Raw genomic sequence first — 27723 nt, 5'->3', positions numbered from 1 at the left:
CATGCCTGTAATCCCAGCTACTCAGGAGGCTGAGGCAGGAGAATTGCCTGAACCCAGGAGGCGGAGGTTGCGGTGAGCCGAAATCGCGCCATTGCACTCCAGCCTGGGTAACATGAGTGAAACTCTGTCTCAAAAAAAAAAAAAAAAACAAAGAAATTCGAAACCATTTACATCTGTTTTCTAGTCATTGTTCTTGCTTTATAAAAGCCATGCGTATGCTTTCCAAGTAAGTTTTTATTTTGCCCATTTTGAACTCTTCCATATATTAAGTTTTTTAAAGCACTCAAAATAGAGATCAAGAACAATTGTGTCCTTTTAGTTGTCTTCTACAGAGAAAAAAAATCAGGTCAGATTAAACTCTTGAACTGTTAGAATTACTGTTTTCCAAACTTGTTTTATAATTTTCTCTTTCAATTTGTAATCGCTTTCCTAAGATCATGCCTTTTTACTTTAGATATCTAAAACATCAGTTTACTAAATACTTGCCTTAGCACCGACCTTTGTGGTTACTTTGTTGAAAATTGTGCTGTAACTTGACACAGTATTAACTACTTCTGATTACTTATCTGGATGTTTGATAATATCTACCTTTCAAGAAAGGAAGACAGTTCAGACACATACTTTGACAAAATTAGGAAACAGCAACATCAGTTCTATGAATATAGGAAAAAATCTGAACAGAGAGTTGATATTTCTGCCTGGTGTTAGACAGTGTTCTTTAAAGACCACAGACAACATGCAACAAATGTAGGAGGAAACAATACATCTGCAGATACTGGCAGACGGCACTACCCGCCAAATTTGGCCAGTTTCTTAAGATAAATAACTTTTCAGTGACGTGCAGGGCTGAAATTACATAAACAACAGAAAATTACTAAGACTTGAGTCTACGAGTTTTGTGGGTTTCAAGATTTTATGCAATCAATATTCTGACATCTGTAACACTGTTTTGTCCCTAAAATGCTGATGCCAGAAACAGTAAGATATTAATGTTTTACTTAATGACTTTTGTTCAAATCTTGAAATAAACTATGATTAATTCTCTGGAATAACCATTATTGAGCCACATTTTTATTTAGGTCATTAAGACAACTATAATCATATCCTTATAAGGAAAAGTTTCATTAAAAATGCTAGAGAGCTCAGCCTCTTTAAAAAACCAATACTTGTAGCTTGTTATATTAATAGTTCTAAATGTCTAAGGCTTATTAAATGAAAATACGCTTAACAGTTTTATCGAGTCTGGGCACTAGGAATTTTAAAAACTGACAATGAAAAATAGCTGAATATTCTGGAAACTTCTGTAAGAGGAAAGGGCATTATCTAGTTACCTTCTTAGTCTATCCCTAGAAATGACTATTTTGCCTAATTCAAATCTTTTAGAGACATTTCCCAGTATAAAATGGTCTTCAGAAGGCTTAAAAACCTGAGAGTATGCAAATAGAAGCTCCCTGCTAATTCTGATTTAGCACATTGGGAATATTTGTCCAAAATTGAGGCAATATTCTTCAGTGGGACTGAAAATCCCTGATAACTAATTTGTAACACTAATCTTTAAAAATACTAGCTCCCCTTTACTTCCCCCTGAATATCAACCAAGTTCTGTGCCATTAATGGAAAGTTAAAACAACAGCTCTGAATAAACTTTGTTAGAGAATGTCTCCCTATCTACCCTTTGGTAAGTTTTTCTTCCTCTTAATTTCTGAGTATATGTTAACCTGACTGTTTTATTAACATACTACCAGCTCACCAATTGCTGAAGAAATATCATCATTCACCCATAAAGAAAAAAATATTCCCAGTGGTCAATTAAAAAAAAGTGCTACCATTTTTCAAATAAGTAGTCTGACATTAAAAAATATAAAAGGATAACTTTATTAAATATACAAATTCAAGAGCATTCAATTTTTAAAAAAGGATTATGGCATAAGAACAGATGAATGGTTATGGTTTATATAGATATATCCTATATTTACCAAATAGGTTAGGTACATATACTGACCTATCAGTTCTCAAAATAACAAAATGAATATATGTCTCTAAACTGTATCTATATTCTATGACTACTAAATAGGAAATATGTCAGCTGACCCACCCACCAGACTTTTTCTCATAGGAAGTTTGATACGCTGTCACTGATACATATCATTTCTGAATATAAACCTCTATCTTGGGTCCTTTTCTACTTTGCCTATTTCATTATCTCTCTTCCCAACCCACCTAAGACTTAGTCAAAACAGGATATAGAGATCTGGATGGCTCTAGGCAGAGGAAAAAATCTCCAACAATATTATCAACTCTCTATTCACTTTTCCTTTCAGCACCTACCTAGTTATATCCAAGATGGTGTGAAAAAACATATAATTCAAAAAAGAAAAGCATCTGGACTATCAATCTTCACCTTGGTCCTGCAGCTTCCCTTATCAACCAGTGTATGTATTATTTTACATTCCCAACTGTAAACACATGCAATATTTAATAAAACATCCAGAAACTTTGTGGTCAGCACCATATAGTTTCTGAGGAGAATGTTTTAGGTAGGGGCAGAGAAGAAGAAAAATCAAGAGAAGCCATTAAGAAAAAATGGCAATTCACACTAAAATGCTTTCATAAAATGTTTTAAAAACGGATAAATTCAACTTTAAGTGATATTTTGTCCCATGACCAACATTTCCTCCTTGTTTTAGTGTTCATAAAAGGCATAAAATGTACCTCTAGAAAAGGAAATTATTTTCTTTACTTATAAAATTATTAGAGCACCAGCACCAGGTTGAGTTTTCCCAAAGTATACATAGCTCATAACTCTAAAACAACCTACAAATTGTCTTTTGATTCATTTAATCCTCATCACATCCATTAATTTTAATTAATTAAAACTAAAACTGCTACTTTTTCTGCATATGTCAGTGAAAGGTAACTAGGGAAACTAAAAATGTGATCTAATAGGAACCCACCTAAAATCTACTTAGGTGGGTTTAACTCGAAGATCATGTTAGTCCCAAGAACTATCCCAGGCATTTTAAGTAAATTTTTTTTTTTTTTTTTTTGAGGGGGCGGATTTCTCTTGTTACCCAGGCTGGTGTGCAATGGCGCGATCTCGGCTCACTGCAACCTCCGCCTCCTGGGTTCAGGCAATTCTCCTGCCTCAGCCTCCTGAGTAGCTGGGATTACAGGCACGCGCCACCATGCCCAGCTGATTTTTTGTATTTTTAGTAGAGACGGGGTTTCACCATGTTGACCAGGATGGTCTCGATCTCTTGACCTCGTGATCCACCCGCCTCGGCCTCCCAAAGTGCTGGGATTACAGGCTTGAGCCACCGCGCCCGGCCTCATTTTAAGTAATCTTAATCTCTATTTTAGAATGGGCCACCAAAACACTAAAATGTTAAAATAATTATTCATCCTGCTGTGGTCTCTAAACAAGAACTTATGGCTATTACAAAGTATTCTTTGTTATTCTACCCCTTAACAGTCAGCTTTAATTGAAGACCCATCATCACAAGCTTATATCTTTAAAAAATGGATGCAACAAAGCTTCTTCTGCTGTTATTCTTGAAGCTGGATTTAGATCTAGAAGTTTATCAAGCAGATCGTAAGCTTCATCAGGTACATCATTCCAGCCTTCTAAACTGGTAGTATACTCATCAAAACAATGCCCACAGCTATTATTATCCCCCTTTTTAAATGAACTCCCTGAGTATTGTCCTGGAGGTGTCTGTGTGAGGTGAGAAGCTTTACGGTCAGTCTTCTCTGAAAAAGTTGGTTGATGAGAAGCAGGCCCTTGTAGTGCATCACTTGTTAACTTGGGAGTGTTAGAATCCATACCCCTGAGTCTCTCACAGAGTTTTCTCAAGTCTTGTGCTGGAACTTCTTTGCTACATAATACTGATTTGCCTAAAAGCAAAAGAAGAAAACAACAGAAAAACCGTTTTATTATTTAAATATATCAGAAGCCTCTCTCATGAGGAACATGAAAGTCCGAATATATGCTTTATGGACACACACACACAGTGTGAGACAAGAGTACCACATGCTATATTTAAGTTGCAATTCACTATATTTGAATTGCATAGTGGGAGATAAAGTGGGAGACAGTAAGTAGAAAGCAGTGATTTAAGAGCTATGCCAGGTACTCACTTGACTCTGCTAGTTTCTCCAGCCTCAACTTATCATTCTCTATAATCTTTAACTAGCTGCAGCTCCCACAGCCCCACTCTACTTCCTTTCCAGGCTTCTATGCCTTTGACTACATGACTCCTGTCTTTGCCTATGATGCCCTGCATGCCTTGTGTGTGCCCAGGACACTCTCACTGACATCACCACTCAGTTCAAGAATCACCTCTGAGGCCTGACACCCTCAGAGAAAGTTGACCAGTTTCAGCTTCCTTCATATCTTGGAAGGAATTCCATTATTACTTTTGCTATCCTATATATGTCTGTCCATGTACTACATTGTGAGCTCTTTGAAGATAGGAACTGTCTTATTTATCTTTGAACTCCCAAAACCCAGCTTATGCCTGGTACATATTACATGCTCAGTTAATGTCTGTTGGACTGGATAAAAAGGCATTATTCATTTCAACAACTCTGTTCAAATGACACATCCTTAGAGATGCTGTTCTTGACCAACCTATCCTAAATGAGCCTCTTCACTACCTTTTTCCTTTTATCTTTCTCAGTACCACTCATTTCTCATAGTACTTATTTGTGTTTTCTTCCTCACTAGAATTTAAGCTCTGTGAAATCAGACTTGCAACAGTACCTGGCACACATAAAGCCCCAGTAAATGTTTCTGAATGAACAAATAAACAATATCAGTTTTTAAAAATATGTTTTTGAAATAACTTCCTGATGTGTTTATTATCAGATGTACAAACATAAGTTAATCACACAAATGGCAATCATGTATTATTTTTGCCTTGCAAAATAATTTCTGCCTTATTAAGCAGAAATGTACTAAATGTACTAAACAATAAGTACCACAACTTAGATGCCTTTCTGGGAATGCTGATTGTCAACAAAATCATTATTACCTTTACATTTTCTGAACTAACTATTGGATTGGGGTATTAAGCCAAGAAAAAAAAGGGCAGGGGGGAAGGAAACAAAAGGGGAAAAGGGAGAAAACAGAAGAAACAAATTACCAAAAACAAAATGTTGAGGACACAATATGCCAATCCTTTTCTACTTTTAAATTGATTCTATCATTCCTATTCTCTTTAGAAAATTATAGCCAGAGGGGAATACTCATATAGTTGTATTCCTTTATTAGCTTGTTCTGAAGTCATAAAATAATTAGTAGTACATGTTATAGCATGTCACCAAGTTACACAATATGATTTTTTTGTATGACCAAAAAGAGGGTTCATTTAAAATATTCAGGAAAAATAAAACTAACACAATCAGTGAACATATTTTGCTACAGACTACTATGTGTCAGGAATTTGTTTCAGCTCAAGACTTTTTAATTTATTCAACACAATTCGCTATGTACTTAATGACAACCCACAATGGAGCCAGGTCTAAGGGCTGAGGACAGTGGAGTAGGTTACAGGTAAGAGAAGTAAAGGTGCTCTCACTGCTATTCTCAGCCAAGTCATTTCGTTAGGTTACAAAGGGGAACACAGTGGTGTTTGTTGAAATTTTGAGGCTTTTATACTCAGTCCAAAGTTATAGTAAGATCTGACTAAAATAACTACAGATGTCATACTAATAGAACTGAGACAAGTGCTATGGCATTATTTATTTGAGATGAAGTCTCACTTTGTCACTAGGCTGGAGTGTAGTGGCGCGATCTCAACTCATTGCAACCTCTGCCTCCTGGGTTCAAGCGATTCTCCCGACTCAGCCTCCTAAGTAGCTGAGACCACAAATGCGTGCCACCATGCCCAGCAAATTTTTATATTTTTAGTAGAGATGGGTTTCACCATGTTGACCAGGATGGTCTCAATTTCCTGACCTCATGATCCATCCACCTCGGCCTACCAAAGTGCCGGTATTACAGGCGTGAGCCACCGCACCCAGGCCTATTTTTTTTTTTTTTTTAACATATGAGAACAAGTATTACAATGATAAATCTCTAAAAGCTCTTGCTTGCTGTCATGGTACTTGATCTGAGTATTTTTGTGTCAGATGTTGTACTTCCATTGCTGGCCCTGATTATAACTTGGATTACCAAATGGGAGAGATTCAAGCTCTTCAGTAAAATATTTTGGTGTTGGCTAATAGCCTTTATGTTCCTAAACGTCTCACAAAGTTAGTTAATAGTAGATGAAAGTTTTCTCAGTTGAGAATAAACAAACTTGTTATGATTATTATTATGTAAGAATACCATTTCTAAGATATCAATCTTGCTTTCCATTCATGGTTACTTTTCCCTTGTATGTCCTACAATAGGTACAAGATAGTTAAAAACTGTGGACTGACTTTGCTGTAGAAGCATATTTTGGCAAGCCTCTATTAACATGAGGCTTTCTTCACAACCACCACTAAGTTTTTCTCGTATATTAGACCATAGCACTGGTGCCTAAGCAAAGGTAGCAATTTTTGCAGTGGTTCTTAAAACACCAGTAGTTTCTTAGTCAAAATCACTTGTTTTTTTCAAACTAACAAGACTGGAGCCTTCCTAAGTATCTTACTTTTCTGAATCATGTTTTCCAAGAATGGGTAGAGTGAGCAGGCATATGTATTTCTTAAAGATTCGCAGATAATTCTGACATGCAACCCCAGTTAAGACACAATGATCCTGGGGCTGAGCACAAGGCAACCCAGCTACTCTGGAGGTAGGCTGGCGGAAACTTTGTCCCCTGAGGTGTTCCATATTGTGTGGTAGTAAGCTGACTCAATCATACTTCTTCCTTGTGAAAGTATTAACTATAATTGAGCTTGGAAAATAAACATTAAATGGGCATTTGAGTTCAGGATGTTGGCCAGAGCAAGGCTGAGATAATTCTCACATGCCCTCTGAAGTACACTGCATCTCCCAGTCTTGAAGAACTTGTATGGCTGGGTTGACATCCATGTCCAATATATGCTTACAATAATATTCCATCAGTTGAGACCTTCTATGCATTTTGCTTCTCTGCTACCCTAAACCCATACAACCTGACAACATACATTTCTACTCTCTTCCCCAGTCCTTATTACACTGTATTAATAATTAACTGTTTACTTGTTAGTATAGCCTATGATCATTTAAGGCAAGGACACTCTAAGTACCAAGACGTAGTGCATCTGATGCTTAAAATACAATAAAACATATTATTAAAGATATTTATGTAATGAAAGTGAAACCATAACTAAAAGGAGTTAAGATTTTACTCCTTATTCTTTTAAGATTACAAAGGCAAACTTTAAATATTGCAATAGTGTATTACTTTGTGTTTAAAAAGATTAAGTGATTATATGTATAGAGGAGAAGTGATGATAAATTTATTTTTAAGCAACTGAAGAATTTTCTACTTAATATTAGAACTTTATCAAGACTAAATGTTTATTTGTAAAGAGAGTTTCACAATAATTTATTAAGCAATTTGTAGGAGATAATCAAAGGCATTTGTTTTGTTCTGTAACACAAAACTGCTTACCAAAAGTTTTAGCAGCTTGGATAGTTTCTCTGGATCCCCGAATTGTCATAATTTGGGCCAAAGCCGTTAAATCATCACTTGCTTTATAAAATGGATATCGTCCACTAAGCAAAGAAAGAAATATGACACCTGCAGACCACATGTCGATTGCTGTAATAGAAGATAAATTTTAAAAATAAATTTGAAATTTCAAATATATAATTTTATTATCTAAATCAATAGTCCTGAACATTTACTATGCATTAGAATCACCTTGGGAGCCTTAAAACATTCAGATGCTCAGACCCAGAGATTTTGATTGCACAGTTCTGAAGTAGTTCAATGTTTTAAAAAAGTTCCTCAGGTGATTTTAATGTACAACCAGGATTAAGAATCCTCACTGCAAAATATAATGTTTCCTTCTAGAGCAACATTTGGTACATTTAAAAGGATATTTAGTCATTAGGAAACACTAAGTAAATGCACATTTTATAAGATCAAAAGGAATCCAAAAATAGCTGTGTGGAAAAAATCTGGATGGTCCTCAAGTATTACATACCATACCGGTCAAAGTGCTTTCATTTTAGTGAAAAGTAATGAACTTAGAAGCTCTTCTTCAGCTGACACTAGCACTAACTACTGCTCTAGAAACTTTTAAAAAATTATATTTTTGTGCGGTTGTGAAGACCTTAATTTTTGTGAGTACAGAGTAGATGTATATATTGATGAGGCATATGAGATGTTTTGATACAGGCATGCAATGTGTAATAATCACATCCTGAAAATAGGGTATCCATTCCATCAAGCATGTATCCTTTGTATTACAAACAATTCAATTATCTTCTTTTTTTTTTTTTTGAGACAGGGTCTCATTCTGTCGCCCAGGCTAGAGTGCAGTGGAGCCATCTCAGCTCACTGCAACCTCTGCCTCCCAGGTTCAAGCAATTCTCGTGCTTCAGCCTCTTGAGTAGCTGAGATTACAGGCACGTGTCACCGTGACCAGCTAATTTGTTTTTTCTTTTGGCAGTTTTAGTAGAGACAGGGTTTTGCCATGTTGGCCAGGCTGGTCTCAAGCTCCTGGGCTCAAGTGATCTGCCTGCCTTGGCTTCCCAAAGTGCTCTTTTAGTTATTTAAAAATGTACAATTAAATTATAATTGACTGTAGTCCCCCTGTTGTGCTATTGAATACTACGTCTTATTCATCCTTTTTTTTTTTTTTCTTTTTTTTGAGATGAGGTCTGGCTCTGTTGCCCAGGCTAGAGTGTGGTGGTGTGATCTCTCAGCTCACTGCAACCTCCATCTCCCAGGCTCAAGTGATCCTCCCACTTCAGCCTCCTGAGTAGCTGGGACCACGAGTGTACAGCTACTTTTTTGTATTTTTGGTAGAAACAGGGGTCTACCATGTTGCCCAGACTGGTCTCAAGCTCCTGAGCTCAAGCAATCCACCTGCCTTGGTCTCCCAAAGTGCTGGGTTATTCTTTTTTATTTATTTATTTTTTTTGAGACAGAGTTTCGCTCTTGTTACCCAGGCTGGAGTGCAATGGCGTGATCTCGGCTCACCGCAACCTCCGCCTCCTGGGTTCAGGCAATTCTCCTGCCTCAGCCTCCTGAGTAGCTGGGATTACAGGCACGCGCCACCATGCCCAGCTAATATTTTGTAGTTTTAGTAGAGACGGGGTTTCACCATGTTGACTAGGATGGTCTCGATCTCTTGACCTCGTGATCCACTCGTCTCGGCCTCCCAAAGTGCTGGGATTACAGGTGTGAGCCACCGCGCCCGGCCATTTTTTTATAACTAGTTTTTGTACCCATTAGCCATCCCCACATCCCCCACACCCTCCCACTACCCTTCTCAGCCTCTGGTAACCATCTTTCCTCTCTCTATGGGTTTAACTGTTTCAATTTTTAGATCCCACAAATAAGTGAGAAAATGCAATGCTTGCCTTTTGGTGCCTGGCATATTTCACTTAACATAATGATCTCTAGTTCCATGCATGTTGTTACAAATGACAAGATCTTCTTTTTCATGGCTGAATAGTACTCCATTGTGTGTAAGTACATTTTCTTTATCCATTTATCTGCTGGTGGACACTTAAGTCACTTTTAAATTTTGGCTATTATGAACAGGGCTACAACAAACATGGGAGTGCAGATACCTCTTTGGTACATTGATATCCTTTCTTTTGGGTATATACCCAGCAATGGGATTGATGGATCATGCAGTAGCTCTATTTTTTAGTTTTCTGAGGAAATCCAAACTGTTTTCCATAGTGGTTGTGCTAATTTACATTCCCACTATAGGAAGTTTAATCTTCTGACTTCTGGCAGTTAAAGATCATGACCAGCTCAACTTCTTGTTAAAAAGTTCCTTTTTTTTTTCTTTTAAGGGACGTCTCTTCTAATTGTTGACCTCCTAGTATCCCCAGGTTATATGCTCTCTATTCCTTTGGCTACTGTATCACTTGCCTGCCTTCCTTTCTTTTCCTTTCTCTCTCTTTGAGATGAGATGAAGTTTCACTTTTGTTGTCCAGGCTGGAGTGCAATGAGTGGGATCTCAGCTCACCACAACCTCTGCCTCCTGGGTTCAAGCGATTCTTCTGCCTCAGCCTCCCAAGTAGCTGGGATTACAGGTGTGCACCACTCATACCTGGCTAATTTTTGTATTTTTAGTAGAGAAGGGGTTTCACCACGTTGGCCAGGATAGTCTCAAACTCCTGGCCTCAGTGATCCGCCCATCTCAGCCTCCAAAAGTGCTGGGATTACAGCGTGAGAAACTGCACCCAGCCAAAATTAAACTTTTTTAGTTTCCTGTATGCTGCTTCTTGAGTTCCTTGGCTCATGCCTCTATGCTAACTTCCCAGCCCAATTTACATTCTAAGTGGTCATTTCTTTCATGAATTTCCTTCTATAATCTGTTTGGGTTAGGATTTAGATACTCCTTGAATACCCTGTATAAGTTTTATTACCATACTCAACAAGTTACTTTGTAATCATCTGACGGTGTGTCTTGACTAGTGTGTGCACAGATGATCTCATTTGTTTGTTTATTTTATCATTGGCAAGTAAGAACAGACATACAATGAATGAATGCATTTCTTCAAAGCCCAGAACTCAAGTGAATAGCAGGATTCATCTATTCATTCAAGATGTTTCCTGGATTCCAGCTCCATGATAATTTGTAGATTGTGGAACACTTTTTTCTTTTTCAAAACCTAATTGATATTACATTGTTTATGTAATAACAAAAATTTTAATCAAACACAATTGTACCTACATCACAGGAAACTTTGTGGTATTAAGCAAGCAAATAAAATGCTTTAAGTCTTTGGCTGGCAAAAACTATTAAACATAACTTTTCCCCCACAAAGGTGATGTCAATAAAATTCCATAGATTACACATTTCGCATATTTATTTATAAGATGGTAAGATCATCTTGTAAATAAATACGTGAAATGTAATCTATGGAAAAAACTTAAAAAACAGGCAAAATTGGGATTAAAAACCTTCATAAAAAATGACATTAGTTCAAAAATAGGGATGCCACACTGCTAGAACTGCTTACGTAACTTAATTAAAAGCAGAAGAGATCAAATATTACTCATAAATAGACAGAGATCATAAAATAAAATACAACCGGGACAATCCATTTTAATTGGGTTCTGTATTTCCAGTACAACATACCTGTAGTTTGATTGGGGCACTTTGTCAAGACCTCTGGTGCTCTGAATCCTGGTGTACCTGCCCTAGGGGCAACCTGCTGACGCCTTATGATGAAATAAGATTTCTCTAGTTATGTTAAAGTTGAACTATTTAAGTCTAAAAAATAACATTCATCAATTTAGTTCAGAGATATTTTGCCTTGATAACTATATAATAAGTATTACTATAAAGTGATAATCTAGTGTGATAAAAATTCCAGGTTTTGCTTCTACTGTTTTTTTACCCCCTCTACTAATTCCCCAGACTTATTCCAGAAAGGTTTTAAAGTAACTTCCAAGAATATAAAGTATCAGTAGATAATAAGAGCCATAATAGAAAAATAGAACTCAACAGCAATTCACAGGTATAAAAATTCATTTCTATTTGGGGTAACTGATCACAGATATATATTTGAGTTAATCAGGAAAGGCTTTAGGAAAGCCAAGTCTTGAAGGAAAGGGAGAAATTTATGAGTCAAAGAGATGGGGGTGGGCGTAAGAGAGGAGCTCTACTGTTTGGTTCTGGTTACCCCACATAAGTGAGAATAAAGAGAGAAAACAGGAAAGATGACATCAGCGAGCAAAATGTGTGATTCTAAGCTTCTAAAAAAGCCACTCCCTCCCAGTTATCTGTATATAAGAGCAAATGTGCTTTCCAGAGTATATCCATATTAAATGAATAATATATGAAAACTGTTTAACATTTGCTCTTCAAGATACTACTGTTCTGCATCGAGGCCCACCGTAGTTCACTGATATGTGTTGATCTCCTGCACTCACTAAATCAATTATCCGCGCAAATCAGTGCAATTTATAATCTTGTCTGGCAGCATGCTGGTGATTTTATGACACCATCAAAACACATTACCTTGAAAGGCAAATACTACAAACTTTATCTGTTGCATAGCAGTCACAGGTCAGGCTAGCTGGGCAAGAACTGGCAGTTTTCCTTATCACACCGCTATTCATAACTTTTGTAGAAATGGCCTTCTTTTTTGTTGCTAACTTTCTAGACAGTACATCCACAGTCTTTGACTGCTTCATGAGCTGTAAAAGAAAAGTCTTATTTTTCTATTTTTATGACATTTAACATGATGGCCTAAAATGCTAGTATGGCAAAAAGCAATAGCGGAAGCATAACTTTAAAAACTGCTGAATGGCTACTAGACTGCAAATAAAACAGCTGTCTATTAAACAGTTGTCTATTAAAATGTTTAAGTTCTTCCTGGGTTTTTTCTGTAAAGTCGCCTTACATTAAAATTTACTAATTAGTCCTAGCTTGGCCAGCATTTTACTTATACTTACTTTATTAGAACTTTTCCTGATATATTGCGAAAATATAAAACAGTTATGTTCTAGTGTCTAACTCCATTTCAGAACTGTAAACTGCACAAGTACATTGGCTAAAATCACAGTTTTAATTTGTTGTTCATGCTGTCTAGCTATCACAGACATCATAAGTCAATCTGAAATCATCTACATTGTTGACAATTTTGTTAACTTTACAAACATCTTTACACTAACAACTATGTGTCAGAAGAGTTAGCTAGATGTAGGGAGCTCACACTCTAGCAATGACAGAAAAGCCCTTAATGTTCTAAATGTTCCTCTAGAGAAAGAGCAGTAATAGCTAACCAAAAATGAGGAAAAATTCCACCAGAAAAGTTCAGAAAAAAACGGGAGAAAACAAGTTTTGACTAAATGCTCACAGCAGCAATACCTTCTGCCAAAGCCAAACTCTACTTTAAAAAATTTCTGATAATAAATGTTAATCTAGTTATTACCTAAAATTCTCTTCAGTGTATGACTGACTGACCATTGCACTATTAAGCTACATTACTTACTTTCACTGCAGGGCTCTCATGTGAAATGGAGCTGTGTATATTGAAATTTCTTTCTCCAAAAACAGAGCGCTGGACAGAAAGGCCTACAGATCCCTCCTACAATACCAACAAAAACAAGGAAAATAAGGATTATATCTGTAACACTTTCTGCCAGCTGTACTCTGCCATAGTTTTGAAAGAGTTAAATGAGATGAAACAAAAACAGCTGCATCCAAGTCATTCTCAGGCACCAAACCACTTCTGTGAAAGGAGAAAATAGTCTAGACAGAACTCAACACCCATACAATGTTATCATAGTCCACAAATATATATAACTAAAAAAAATTCAAAAACCACCTGCATGGATGTTACATTTTGCTGTGCAGCTAAAATGGAGATAGACACTTCAGAATTTCTCCCTTATAACTAATCCTTTCTTTTAAAAAGGATAATTAATATGAACTTTTTAACATGCAGGGAAAATGTAATATTTTCCATTTTTGTCATAAAATATAGTTTCATAATAGTTAATGTCAGATATTATACGCTGACAAAGTAAATTTTAGTTTAAAAATAGTAAGCAAAATGATTCAGTACAAATCTTAGTGAAAATTTAATCAATACATATAACAAATATATAAAAAAAAAGTGTTTTAAATTACAAGTAGTATCCTAGTATTGTATCTCCCTCTGGTGGTTGAAGGAGTACATTTCTAAAACAGTGTCAGTATTTAAGAAATAAAAGAGAACCTTTCCATCTTTTCCTTGTTTAATCTGAGTTTGTGCATTTGTGTAGGGTCTTTTAACAGAAGCTTTTGTGGTGGACTGCTGATCCAGCTCCTTAGGTACAGGACCACTCAATGGAATCTTGTTTCCCGTTATTACGTGGGGTTTGTTTTGTGAACACCTTTCCTGCTGAGCTTCAGACTGGACAAATTTGAGAAGTTCTATTTTCGTATCATGGGTTCCTTGGGCCAAACCAAAGTCTACCAAGGCGTACCTAAGAGACAAAATTAAGCATTTTTACTTATCTGTTAACAATTAAAGCTTAGTAACATTGTAATACTCTCAAGCCATCCTTATAAAAACTGTAATTTTTGGCTGGAATCAATTAGGAATTTACAGCATTCTGTTGTTTTTTGGGGGGAGGAATTTATAGCATCTGGAAAAAAGAAAAAAATTAAGTTTTCCAGACAAAGTAAGAATTTAATAGCTAACAAGGATTTAAAATTAAGATTTATCCCACAATCAATCAAATTTTCTTTTTCCAGTGGTCTGTGTTAATAAGGCAGAAGAGGAATACATAACACAAACACAATCCTTTGTTCTGATGGTGGCAGAGATGGCATCATAATGGATAATTTCTAGTTAAGCAAGTTTAAAAAAATTAAAATCATGGTTTTAAAATCTGATTCTATTAAAGAAAATTAAAAAGTCAGGAGTATAATAGCCCAAGAAAGAAGTTATAATCTTACTCCATTCAATATGAACCATTACATAAACAGAGGTATTTGTTATTTTCAGCTTATAATTTCTCTATAATTATAATCAGCATTAAACAGTATACATAAAAATAAAACCTTTGTGTTAAAACAGGAAATTGGCTATCATGTGGTCCAATCCCCTCACTTACTAGAAAAGAAAAATGAAGTCCAGAGAGAGATAAGGGACTTGCCTAAGGTCAAAAATTACTAGACTCTTTCTAAGTCTCTTAATTCAGTGCTATTTCCCCTGAACCATGGTACCTCTAATAATGTATCTTGTTCCACGAATACAATTCCAATTATCTTCTTCACCACATTTCCCTTCCCCATCACAATGAAACTTTGAAACAGAAATAATGTGTATGGCTGTTATAGTATTTTACATTAAGTCTAAGAGATATAGGTCAGAGGATACAAAGTAGCAGGTATGTAGGATAAATAAATCTAGACCTAATGCACACTCTGAAGACTACAGGTAATAAAACTGTACTGTATATGGAATTCATGCTAAATAAGTAAATTTTAGCTGCTGTTGCCATAAAAACAAAATCAAAATGGATAACATAAATATTTGCTTCACAATAGTAACCTTTATACTTTTTTACTAACATCATGTTCAGTACCTTAAAATAGACAATAACTTTTTTTTAAAAAAAGAGAAATAGGGTAAATATTTTCTGGCAACTCTTCATACTTACTTTTTCAAGCGCCTATTATATAAAAAATTGCTGGGCTTAACATCACGGTGAACAATACCAAACTGATGAATGCGCTTCAAAGCCTTGAACAGATTAAACATATATTCCCGTACTTCTTGAAAGGAAAGAGAATTCAAAATGTCCTAAAATAAAGTTGTGAATGAAATGAATTATAAATACTGTCTTCAATTAAATATTTAGCTAATAAAAATTCAAGAAATATTAAAACCTACCAAAAACGACTCATGCTCCAGATATGGCATAGCAATAACGACATGATCATTCTTCCTAAAGCAGTATTTAACTCCCATGACATTATCTTGCCCCCTAGTGGAAAAAGGCACAATGAACTTTTAGAGAAAAGGTCAGAGGAACTGAAACATATGCCTAAACAATATAATTTTAGCAATGCATACATATTGGTAAAAAACTGACTTAAAATCATCATCATGTAATATAAACACAAGTGACTTGTGTTCCTGTGTTAAAGTTTTCTTTTAAAACAAAAATAGCACCAGTTTCTAGGTTACTATAATAATTCAAATGAGGTAATTATAGTTTTAACTGGGGAAGTAGCAGAGTGAGAAAAAAGGGAAAAGATGAATAAGAACAAATTAATAAGACTCAGCAGATAAGATGGTAACAGTAATAAATAAATAAAGGTCACTAAACTAATAGAGCCAGGATTTGAACTCGGGCATTTTGCTCCTGATATATGCTCTTAATCACTATGCTACACTGCTTCATAAAAGAGGAAAATAGGACAAAGGTGATTTCCATGATTTTGAACCGAGTAAGAAAATAGAGATATCAACAAAATAAATAGAGAAACCAGTAAAAGAAGCATCTAAAATTGGACCTCATCATTTTGATAGAGATACCTAGATAAAGGACAAACCTTAAGTGAGAAGAGAAGTGAGAGTATCTGAAGAGAAGTGATACCTAGAGATATGAAAATTAACAGAAAGAAAAGAAAACTAAGCTTGGAAGAAGACAAGTTAGAGAGCAAAATAAGAAAGGAATTTTGAAGGAAGAGTTATCAACATGGAAGTCAAAGAGAATAACAACTGAGGTAAGGTTTTTAGTTTGGCAAAGAGTAATTAACTGGTAATTTTTCAGAGAGTAATTTAAGTGGAAATGAAGAAACATAACAGAAGAAAAATGTAACACAGTGGAAGGTGAGCCTAAAGGCAATTTGCCTGACTGCATTGTCAGATCAGAGGAAGGCATTTTTAGCGTGTACTTTTTTGAAGCACAGAGAAAGAAAAAGTGGTAGAGGGAGACAGTTAAAGTATGGAAAAAGGATTGATCACATTTAGGGTATAAGAACGTATGCAAGCATTCTTTACAGAGGCCATTTCATTTTCTTGTCTTCTATAATATGCAGAAGGTGAAACAAACAGGTTTATTTATTCATTCAATATTGAGTGGGCACTGTTACTTGCTGTTAGGGATTATAGACATTAGTGATGCAATGGTGAATAAAATTTACACAGTTTTTGGCCTCATGGAGTTTACTATCTAGTGACAATACAGATAATAACAAGGTAATTTATAATGACAGATTATGGTAAGGGCTTTGAAAGAAATCAAAAGACACTGTGAAAACAACAAAAAAATAGGAGAATCTAACTTAATTCAGAGAACACATCTTTCAAGCAGTGCTACTCTTTTTTTTTTTCCTCCTTAGAGACAAGGTCTCATTTTGTTGACCAGGGGGGGGAGTGTGCAGTAGTGTGATCACAGGTCACTGCAGCCTCGAACTCCTGTGTGCAAGTGATCCTCCTACCTCAGCCTCCCAACTAGCTGGGACTACAGCTGTGTGCCAGCATGCCTGGCTAACTTTTAAGTTTTTTGTACAGATGGGATCTTCTTATGTTGCCTAGGCAGGTCTCAAACTCTTAGCTTCAAATAATCCTTCCAAAGTGCTGGGATTACAAGCATGAGCTACTGCGCCTAGTTTCACTCTTGCTCAGATCAAAAGATGAAGGTCAGCAGGCAAAGACAGGGAGAACTCTTCCCAGATGAGGAAACAGTCTGGGCAATGGCCCTGAGGTAAGAAAGCTATTGAAACAAATCTGAGAAACTAGAGAAATGGAACACAGTGAGGGAGGTGGGAAGATGGGCATAAGAAGGTTGAATTTTTTTTCAAACTACACAATGAAACACCATTGAAAGATTTTAAGTGGTGGAATTAATGACCCAATTTAAGTTATATACATATGTATTTTATATTTTGAAGATCATTCTGGCTGCTGTGTGAAGACAGAATTAAGGGGAGAAAGAAGAAGCAGGCTACAGTAGTAGTCTACGCTTCAGCTGAGGTAGTGGCAGAGAAAATAGAAAGCCATGGATGAACTTCTAGATATATTTTAGAGGCAAAACGGCTAGGACTTAGTGATTAATGTGGTTTAGGAGAGAAACAGAGAAAATGAAGATGATTTCTAGGTTTCTGGCCTGAACAAGTGTGTAGACTGGGCCACTTGCAAAGATGGGTAGATAAAATATTTGCTGTGGTGGGGTTTGTTTGTTTGTTTTTTTTTTTTTTTGGCATGTTAAGGTTTAGTTTTAGCATATTAGGTTTGAGATATTTATCAGGCACCAAGTGGAAATGTTAAATAGGCAGGTGGATATATACAAATCTGTAGTTAAGATAAAAGGTCTGAGATTAACTATATACTTTTGGGAATCACTACTTTATACCCTGTGGAAATGCAGGACACTAAAGCAAATACAGAGAAACCCAAGAGCAAGCATGAGGAACTCCAACATTTAGGGGTCAGGTAGAAGTGGAAGAGCTGGCAGACACTGAAAATGAAAGGCCAAATGAGGGAAGAAGAAAGCAAGAAGGGTGTGGCAGTACCAAAGTCAAGACAAGGTTTCAAGTCAATTGTGTTAAATGGTGCTTAGAGTAATAGTTGACTCTCTAAGTTTCCAGTTTAATATAGAGGAGAGCAGCCACAATGAGTATGTAGTGAAAGGGAGGTGTGGAATGAAAACAATGTATGTAAATAATTTTTGAGAAGTCTGGCTGTAAAGGGGAGCAAAGAAATGATGGAGCATGTGGAAGAAGGAGGGCAGTTTAGGAGGATGAGATACTAGATCATGTCCATATGTTGACAGAAATGACCTAGCAGAGAGAAACCATATCAGATGATTCTGTTATTCTAAATAAAATATTAGATGAGATTGTCAATAGCTAGGGAAATGTGAAATATGAGTTACCTACATTTACAAAATAATGTAAACCATGAAAGCCAAGGTTTATGATTTGGCAGGAGGGTTACAAAAAGCAGGGATAGGCCGGGTGCGGTGGCTCAAGCCTGTGATTCCAGCACTTTGGGAGGCCAAGGCGGGTGGATCACGAGGTCAAGAGATCGAGACCATCCTGGTCAACATGGTGAAACCCCGTCTCTACTAAAAATACAAAAAATTAGCTGGGCATGGTGGAGCGTGCCTGTAATCCCAGCTACTCAGGAGGCTGAGGCAGGAGAATTGCCTGAACCCAGGAGGTGGAGGTTTCGGTGAGCCAAGATCGCGCCATTGCACTCCAGCCTGGGTAACGTGAGTGAAACTCCGTCTCCAAAAAAAAAAAAAAAAAAAAAAAGCAGGGATAAAAGACAGGAAATCAAGCTGAGCCTCAAGGGAAATCCAATCTAAAAGAAGTACTATAAATTTAACCATTGTGAGGTTAGAAGGAAAGTGCTAGCAAATTGCAAACACTTGACTGAAAAATGTATTTAATTCACATATAATTTCATCATTCCTGCTAAGTATCTATTTTAAAATCTTATAAATTATATACAAGTTCAATTAAAATGTTTAAATTGCCTACCCAGCCACTGTTAGGCACTGAAGTTCAGCTGCAATTCTTATAGGATGACTTGTTGGAATCAAGTGTTTTAGAGCAATTTTCTCTTCAGGTCCTACTTGTAACTGTGCTGTGGCCAAATAAACAGAGCTGAAAGTGCCTGTAAAACGATTTATTAGATTTTCAATATCTGGTTTTTAAAAATGTTAATGAAACAATTCTAAGATAGATTGTAAAAACTGTTTCAGTGGCATAATAGATTAAAACAGGACTTCATTTTACTGTAAATGTTTATTATTTATTCTTTCTTTGAGGTTGAAAAAGTTGTTATCATAATTAGTAATAAAACCGTGGTCTTAATAATCTAAAAAGTGTTATATATTTTTAATAAGAAATAGTAATGAAAACTAAGATTACAAAAGGAAAATAGGAGGGAAAAATACCTTGTAAAAATAGTAAAGTATATTACCTTCTCCAATTTTGTCCTTAATCTTAAACACATTACTAAGCTGTGGTACAGCTTCATAAAGCTTCTCGATATCTTTTTTAACACCTTTCAAGGAAACAAAAATTTAAAGTTTTAATCAATGACAGTATATTTTATAGTTTCTTAAAATTTAAAAAACTCAATAAAATAAATTCTAAAACATGAATAATTATAAATAAGTTTTAATAAAATTGTGATAAGATTAAAACCCTATCAAGTTGCTATAACTCACACACACATCTCTTGAACTAATAAACAAAAAGAATAATCCCAGAATTAAATACACCAAACTTCTACTATACTGAAATTATATACTAATACATTGTTACTATATAAATTACAACATGAAAAAGCAGCTAAATTTTTTAAATAACTAAACAATTTGTGTTGTGATCACTAGATGGCATGCCAAGGACACAATGTGATGCTCTTGAAAACTATTTCCCGTAAAGACACAAAATCTTAAAAGCTTGGTAAAATTTTATGTTTTGAATATTCACACCGTATTTTCAGAGAGAAGGCCTATTAAAGCTCTCAAACATATAAAAAAAAATTTTTTTTAAATTTTTCCCAATTACCAGTAGTATCCTTTATCCTTGACTGCAGATAAATTCCTACTTTTAAATAAATATCAGTTATTTATAAAAATGTACATGGTTAAAACAAGAGAGGCAATAATAAAGACCCAGTAAACTACGGGATACAGAAGAGAACTACCCAAGAGTCTTCAGATTTTATTACAGTACCTAGGCTTTATTAGCCCTACATAGCGTAGGTTTAAGACATTTTCAAAGCACTTGCACAAGCATTATCTTTACAGATCTTCCCAATAGTACTGTGAACTTGGCGGAACAGGAATTATTATCCTGATTTTTCAGATAAGGAAACTCAATTCAAGGAGGTTAAATCACTTGCTCACTTTCCCAGAGGTGTTGCTGATGTCTGCAGAACTCATTCTTTTATTTTTATTATATATATTTTCTAGTTTTATTTTTTTGAGACAGTCTTGCTCTGTCACCCAGGCTGGAATGCAGTGACGTAATCTCCACTCACTGTAACCGCTGCCTCCCAGGTTCAAGAGATTCTCAGCCTCGTGAGCAGCTGGAATTACAGGCGTGTGCCACCACACCCGGCTAATTTTTCTATTTTTAGTAGAGACAGGGTTTCACCATGTTGGCCAGGCTGGTCTCAAACTCCCGACCTCAAGTGATGGGCCCACCTCAGGCTCCAAAGAGCTGGGATTACAGGCGTGAGCCACCACACCTGGCCAGAAATCATTCATTTAAATAAACACTGTTTTTAAAAATGCTCACCAATGGGCATATTAAAAAAACTAATAAATTTGGTGCAGCCATTAGTCCAGTAGAGGAAATGTTCACTCTTAATACAAGGTGATACCTGTAATAAAAGAATGCATAAACTATTAGGTTGGGGAGGATTTCTGAAGGTGCTAGGAAGGCTTCAGTTGACAGCTAAGTTTTGTTCTGAACTATTAACCAAGTTGTGAAAGTGGAAGAAAACATTTTAGAAAAAATAAACTGTGTCTGGAAAGACAGGGAAAAAGGAAAAAAAAAAAAAGGCTTAGATGATTAGGGTGGAGGAGAGGGCTGAGAAACAATGACATACGGTGTGGCCTGGCGTGGTGGCTCAGGCCTCTAATCCCAGCACTTTAGGAGACCAAATGAAGAAGACTGCTTGAGGCCAGGTGTTTTGAGACCCATCTCTTAAAAAAAAAAAAAAAAAAAAAATTAGCTGGGCTTTGTAATACATGCTTGTAGTCTCAGCTACTGCGACTGAGGCAGAAGGACACCTTGAACCCAGGAGTTTGAGATTACTAAAATATGATCATGCCACTTTACTCCAGCCTGGGTGATAGAAGAGCAAAACCCGTATCAAAAATAGTAATAATAATAATAAATAAATAAAAGAAATAGAATGTGGCTGAGGAAGAGAAGAGCAAGGAATGCAAATGAAAGCTATAGAAAATTTTTAAGGAGAAAAATGACAAGTGAAGAACAGATGTGAAGGGGAGGAGAAACATTAAGCGCTGGAGAATAAGGGGCCAGGCAGATCTACTCCTGTGTTCTTTTCACTATATCAACTGGTCTAAGGAAATGGGAAGAACTTATTTAAATCATCCTCACCTTCCCATGTATTTCATATGTGGACTGGAGAAATGGATTTCAATGCAAGAGGCAACATAAATAGCAATTATGTGTACTACTTTAGAGATGGGGGCCTAAATTAGAATCCTGGCTCCATTATTTACCAGCTAGTATGACTTTCCTTGAACACACAGCTTATCTCTGTGAATCTGCTTTCCCATCTATAGAAAAGGAGTAGTAATAATAGCCATGCTACTGAGATACTGTAAGGATTAAATGATATATAAAAGTAAAGCTTTTAATACAATACCTGGCACACAATACTTATTAAATAAATGACAACGGTAACTTATTGTTGTGGTTATCGTTATTTCTGTAGGGCTTCTCTTCTTATTAGGCCCTCTGAAATGCTTTTCCCTTATAACTTAATGAACTACCTCGATTGTCACAGCTTCCTCTGACATCCTACTTAAATTAGCATTCCTTCCATTGTCCTACTGCCTTCAGAGTACTTATCTACTATAACATTATCCTGTTTATTTATTTGTTCACTGTCTGACTCCTCCCACTAAAATATAAGCTCCATCAGTACAGGTTCCCTGTTTGTATAAATCACTGCAATTTATATTCAACTCCTAGTCAGAACAGTGCCTGGCATATTTGTTGAATAAATGACTTATTATAGTTATTATGGGCATCCAGAGATAGCTGGAGCAAAAAGAGCAAAAGTTCAGAAGTCACAACAGAATGAAGACAAAGTATCAGCTATCTCACTATCAATTATTACACTACTTCACCCTACAACTAAAACCAAGACCTGAGAGAAATGTTGGCTTTCTAGCAGTCATTATGACATCGCCATAGTCAATTACAACCTTTCTTAATGAGAGTCAATTCCAAGGAGCTTCAAGTTCCATAAAGTCACAGGAAAACTACCATGAATGGGCACATGTTCAATTTGATACTACCTTTCTTTGACTCTAAGATACAATTTTAACAACTCTGGAATTGAAATGCATCTTAACAACTGTTGTCAGCCAGCATCAGAACTCAAAGAATAGGCGTCAGTAACTTAAAGAAAATCAGAGAAGCATTCTTTTAACCCCTAAGAGCCAAATGGTTGTAGGGAGGAGCAGTAGAGATGGTGAAGCAGTAACATGCAGGCGAGCTCCAAAAATTGAGCTCTTGTTAAAAATCCATTAACACAAGGTGGGCAGATAACCTGAGGTCTGGCTAATACCGTGAAACCCCGTTTCTACTAAAAATACAAAAAAAAAAAAAAAAGTCCATTAACAATGATGGTTTTCTATTTTTTATTGGATTCTTCAAGAAATTCTGCATCACACTAATGTATATAGAACAACACTGTGAGGGAAAAACAGAATATTGATGCATCTAAGTAAAAAAAGTAATTCTGAAGAGACACCTGAAATATTTTCTTTTTTATGTATGTACCAGAAATATACAATTATTTGCCTAATTAGGTATAAAATAGCTCTTTCAATAAGTACAAAAATTAAACCCAGTCTAGATGTTATTCTGTTAAAGCTAAGTTACCATGTCACCATTTCGCTCAAAACCTCTGATGATTTCACATCTCACTCCATTAGAACACGTCTTTACATCTCTCTCTGACTTCACTCCAATTACCTTCCCCATTCTAGCCACAGTGACCTCCTTGCTATTTTTGAATGCTAGGCACACTCCCATCTCAGGGCCTTTGTACTTGCTGTTTCCTCTGTTTGGAATGCTCTTCCCCAAATATCTGCACAGCTCACTCCTCACCACTTTGAAGTCTTAGATCAAATGTTACAGAAGGATCTGACCAACTATACTTACTAAAGTTACAATCTTCTTCCCCAATACTTCCTATCTCCCTTTGCCTTTTGCATTTTCTATGTAACACTAATCACTTTTGAACATAATATTTATTTCTTTTGTTTACTGTCTATCTCTGTCTACTAGATTGAGGATGCTAGTTTCTGTTTTATGTTTTAATTTATCCCTAGGCACCTAGAAAAGTATCTGTATATAACACACAATAAATATTCATCACATAAATGAAATGTTTTCAGTATCTTATCATGGAATAAAACTGACACTCTAGGTATATAGTCATGGTTATTTTGGGGCTTCAGGTACTGTCTGGTTTAAACCTCCTGTAACTAGGGGATAATATATTATGTAAGTCCAAACTGGGACACTCTTGAGTGAAAAGAAGGCACGAATAATAATTATATTGTGACAGTAGTCATTAACTAGATTTGTCTCAGGCAAACAAAGACCCTTTAGCCCATGCTTGGTATTGACATCCTATGCTTAATGGGTACTGAGAGCCCATTTTAGAAGCATGGGCTAATGGCATCATTGTAACATACAGAATGAAGCAAGCCTTCCTTCCGTAGAGTTCACCAGTATGGAGGAGGCATTCAATATACAGTTTACACATCATTCTTTCACTGAACAGATCTTTCTCACTTATTAAAACCTGGCATATAGTAGATACTTAAAAAAATAAAATAAAAGCTTACTGGCCAGGCATGGTGGCTCACACCTGTAATCCCAGTGTTTTGGGAGGCTAAAATGGGAAGATTGCTTGAGGCCAGGAATTTGAGACTAGCCTGGGCAACACAGCAAGATCCTGTCACTATAAAAAATTTTTTAAATTAGCTGGCTGTGGCCGCACACACCTGTAATCCAAACTACTCAGGAGGCTGAGGGGGAAGGATTGCTTGAGAAAAGGAATGAAGGCCGCAGTGAGCAGTAATTGCACCACTGTACTCCAGCCTGGGTGAGAGAGAGAGAGAGACCGACCATGTCTCAAAAAAAAAGAAAAGGAAGGAATCTACAGGATCAACAATAAAAGCTGATTAAAATATATTATAATATGCAATGGACCTTAAATCCAGTTGTAGCATTTACTACATGAGCAATATTCAAGATACATATTAAACAAAAAATGGAAATCAGAAATAAGATCCCATATTCCAGCTCTCTTTTGGAAAAAAAAAACAAACAACACACACACACACAAAAACAAGATAGCAATGTAGTTTCTAAAAAATGTAGCTATGTAAGCGTAGGAAGTCTAAACGAATATACCAAAATGTCAACAGTGGCAGTATTTCAATAACGGGAAAAGATTTTATTTTGGCTTTCTTTCCTTCAAAAATTTCAATAATCACGTTTATCAGAAAAATGTTACAAAAATCTGACAAATTTCTCAAAATAAAGAGACATGCTGTTCATCCATTACACTAGGTATTTTACTTTATATCCTTACATTAAATCATTCGTTCGAATACTTTCAAGCACCTACTATGTGCTGAACACGGCTAAGCTCTGGGAATGCAAAGATATGTAAAAAATCTAATCAAATATATAACTTCATAAGGAGTAAAGCCTTTGAGGTGCAGGCATATACCTGTCTCATGATCTAATCTGATTTACTTTCCCAATTAGATCACAAGACTGTTATGTGCCTGGACCTCATCAACTCTACTCCTTTTTGAAGTTATGCTTATATAACTTTAGTTGTTATTAAGGATCATATTTAAAAAAAGAAACATAAGAGTAATGTGTTAGCATGTTTTATAATTTATCATAGGTATTATTTATAATGTTTAATGTTGTTACATAAACACTACAAAACGTCTGAAATCTGGAATAAAATTCACCCCATTCTTTATTTTCCAGCAGATTTTCAGAATATTAGAACAGTGGCATTCTCCTGAACATGATGCTAGAACCAAGTCAGAGTCATCCATTCAGATACTCTGTTGAAGTCACAACGTATTTCAGAAACCAGAGGAGATCCTGCCGCCAAGGGGCTTACAGGAGAGACAAAATGCAGAGTCCTAAGCAATAGAAAAAGAATACTATAACGACTGTGTTACTGTGCTATGTGTCCAATGACTAGTAAGGGAAAGATGAACTAAAAACAGCTAACTGCTGAAAAAATGTAAAGGAAGAGGAACAGAATCCATGAAACTAGATGCAAGTGGCATTTTAGGATTATTCTAGCACCAGTGTACAAGATGAACTGGAGGATGGAAAAGTGTAAGCAGGCGGTGTAGGTGAGAAACTATTGTAAATCAAGAACAAAATGTAAGGAAATGAATTGACATGCTAAAAATGGGAATGGAAAGAAGACACAATGCCATACCTATTAAAAAGAAATAAAGTTGGTAACAATACGGGGAACAAGTAAAAAGCATCAGCTGAAGATTAAAGTTTCAAGTTTAGGTAACTGGGATAACTGACTTCCATCAAAGCAAAAAGTATGTGATGTCACGTTTTTCTAGGGTGGGGCTATAAAGAACATATGGACAAAAGGTCAAAATAAGTATCTTTTGGACAAGCACAAAATCCACTTAAGACAAAGATGGAAACGATGATCTGGCTACTTTTTCAGGAAAAAAAATACAGTTAACTGGAACTCTTCTATCTCCTCTATTTAACAAACATTTATTATTAATAAATGCCTACTATGTCACAGGTCCTGTGCCAGAGCAGAAATGAAGATACACATGTGAGTGTAAAAGAGCAGGCACTGCTTGACCCTGTCCTCTTCACCCCAAGGTCTGGGTTATGGTTAAACAACATTTCATGCTGTACAGTTGGATATGGTGCTTTATTATTGCTACAAACATTTCACATTTTTTTGGTCAGTGAGTTCTGCTTTTAAATACTTAAGTGATGATCTCCAATGTCAATTTCCAAATTTAAGTTTAACGCAATACGGTGAGTAAAGATAAGAACACAGGTACAGAAGAGAAATTTCATTTGGGCATCAACAAACTTCTGCGTTCTTAGTTACCAATATTGAGACCATAGCAACTCCGTAAAACAGGTTGCATAACAGTCCTCCAAATTGCAATTCAGTCCTAAAATCTAGATCATACGAAGCTCTGTAACACTGTCCTACGGAAATATACAACTCACTTTTAAGATTCAATCCACTTATTTTTTGAGAGCAATTGAAAACACATAACTGTTGCCTGAAAAATCTTTGCAACTGCACATCATTAGAATTAAACACATACCTGAAAGTTTAAAATTCGGCTCGTTTTTTGTTAAAGAGCCGTCAGCCTGAAACAGGTCACGCTGGGGAGAAAAAGCCATAGGCTCATCCATCTGAATCCCCAAAGACGCCTCCATCACAAGACAAAAGGGATGCAAAATGCCGGCTAAGGGATTACATCCACAGGGGAAGCAAAGCAGCTGTGAAAATTAGAACACTGGAGAAGTTTAGATCACTCGCTAAACCACGCACTAAAAACATACCACTGCCCTCAAAGGGGCAAACATTTTTAAACGCACCTTGTGTTCAAACCTCCACAGTAGGGCATACTGTTTCCATTTCTAAGGAATTCCATGTGCTTTACTTTCACCTCCCAGAAACACCGGCAGGGGGCTGCAGGGAGAATTTCCCGGTCGGGGCACCCACGCAGCAGCACGCGCGGTGGGGGCGGCGAGTCCGGCGTAGTTGCGGGACCGCGTGGGGGAGGGGCCGAGCGCCGGAGGCGGTTTGAAGTCAGGAAATGGACTGAGGGAGGAAACCGTTTCGCCACTGACAGGGAGCGCCAGGAGGCTCGTCCAACGCCCCACGCAAGTTGACGGAGAACTGATACGGCCCTGGGCCACGAGTGCCGGGCGGAGTGGGGGGAAGGTGGAATGAATGGGAATCCTCCTGCCAGCCCTGGTCGCGAGCGCCGCCGGGAAGGACCGGCTACCCTCGGGCCCGAGACCTAATAGGATGCTTAGTACGCAGGCGCGCGACTTTCCCGCCGCAGGTCAGAGGGATCCCAAGGGGATCGAGGAACGGAACTGCACGGCGAGAAAACCGAAGTCACTATCCAGAATTCGCTCCTAATCCCTCAGAATCCCGCGACATGGAACAAACCGTCGGAAACTCACAGTTTAAGGGAGTACGACTTCTGTGGCCCCCAGATGCCTGGGTCGCCGTCTCCAAGAGCTCCCCACCTACCGAGTCGATCGGATGCGCCTGCGCAGCACTTCCCGCCGCCGCTCTGGTTGCACATGCGCATA

The 27723-nt window shown here is 36.7% G+C and overlaps 1 protein-coding gene across 3 annotated transcripts; it reads right to left on the bottom strand.

Moving 5' to 3' along the window:
- Positions 1 to 1857: 1857 nt before the first annotated feature.
- CDC7 (cell division cycle 7) lies at positions 1858 to 27714 on the bottom strand. 3 transcript variants are annotated; one of them, XM_032247868.1, is made up of 13 exons: positions 27592 to 27714; positions 26718 to 26895; positions 19550 to 19633; positions 19105 to 19240; positions 15503 to 15596; positions 15270 to 15412; positions 13838 to 14087; positions 13109 to 13204; positions 12133 to 12311; positions 11248 to 11330; positions 7587 to 7736; positions 3334 to 3894; positions 1858 to 3018 (listed from the first exon to the last, which is right to left on the bottom strand). In XM_032247868.1, exons 2-12 carry the CDS (start codon positions 26830 to 26832, stop codon positions 3497 to 3499), a joined length of 1728 nt encoding a protein of 575 aa, XP_032103759.1. In that variant the 5' UTR covers positions 26833 to 26895; positions 27592 to 27714; the 3' UTR covers positions 1858 to 3018; positions 3334 to 3496. The 3 variants fall into 3 exon arrangements, with proteins under 3 accessions (XP_032103759.1, XP_032103761.1, XP_032103760.1); XM_032247870.1 differs by having other exon boundaries at positions 1860 to 3018; positions 26718 to 26861; positions 27592 to 27674; XM_032247869.1 differs by lacking the exon at positions 27592 to 27714 and adding an exon at positions 26995 to 27209 and having other exon boundaries at positions 1860 to 3018.
- Positions 27715 to 27723: the final 9 nt, after the last annotated feature.

Source organism: Sapajus apella, unplaced genomic scaffold, assembly GCF_009761245.1.
Source record: "Sapajus apella isolate SASKATOON/1434 unplaced genomic scaffold, GSC_monkey_1.0 scaffold64, whole genome shotgun sequence".
Lineage (NCBI taxonomy): Eukaryota > Metazoa > Chordata > Mammalia > Primates > Cebidae > Sapajus > Sapajus apella.
Note: the sequence above shows the minus strand (reverse complement) of the source record. Positions and strands in the feature narration are given on the sequence as shown.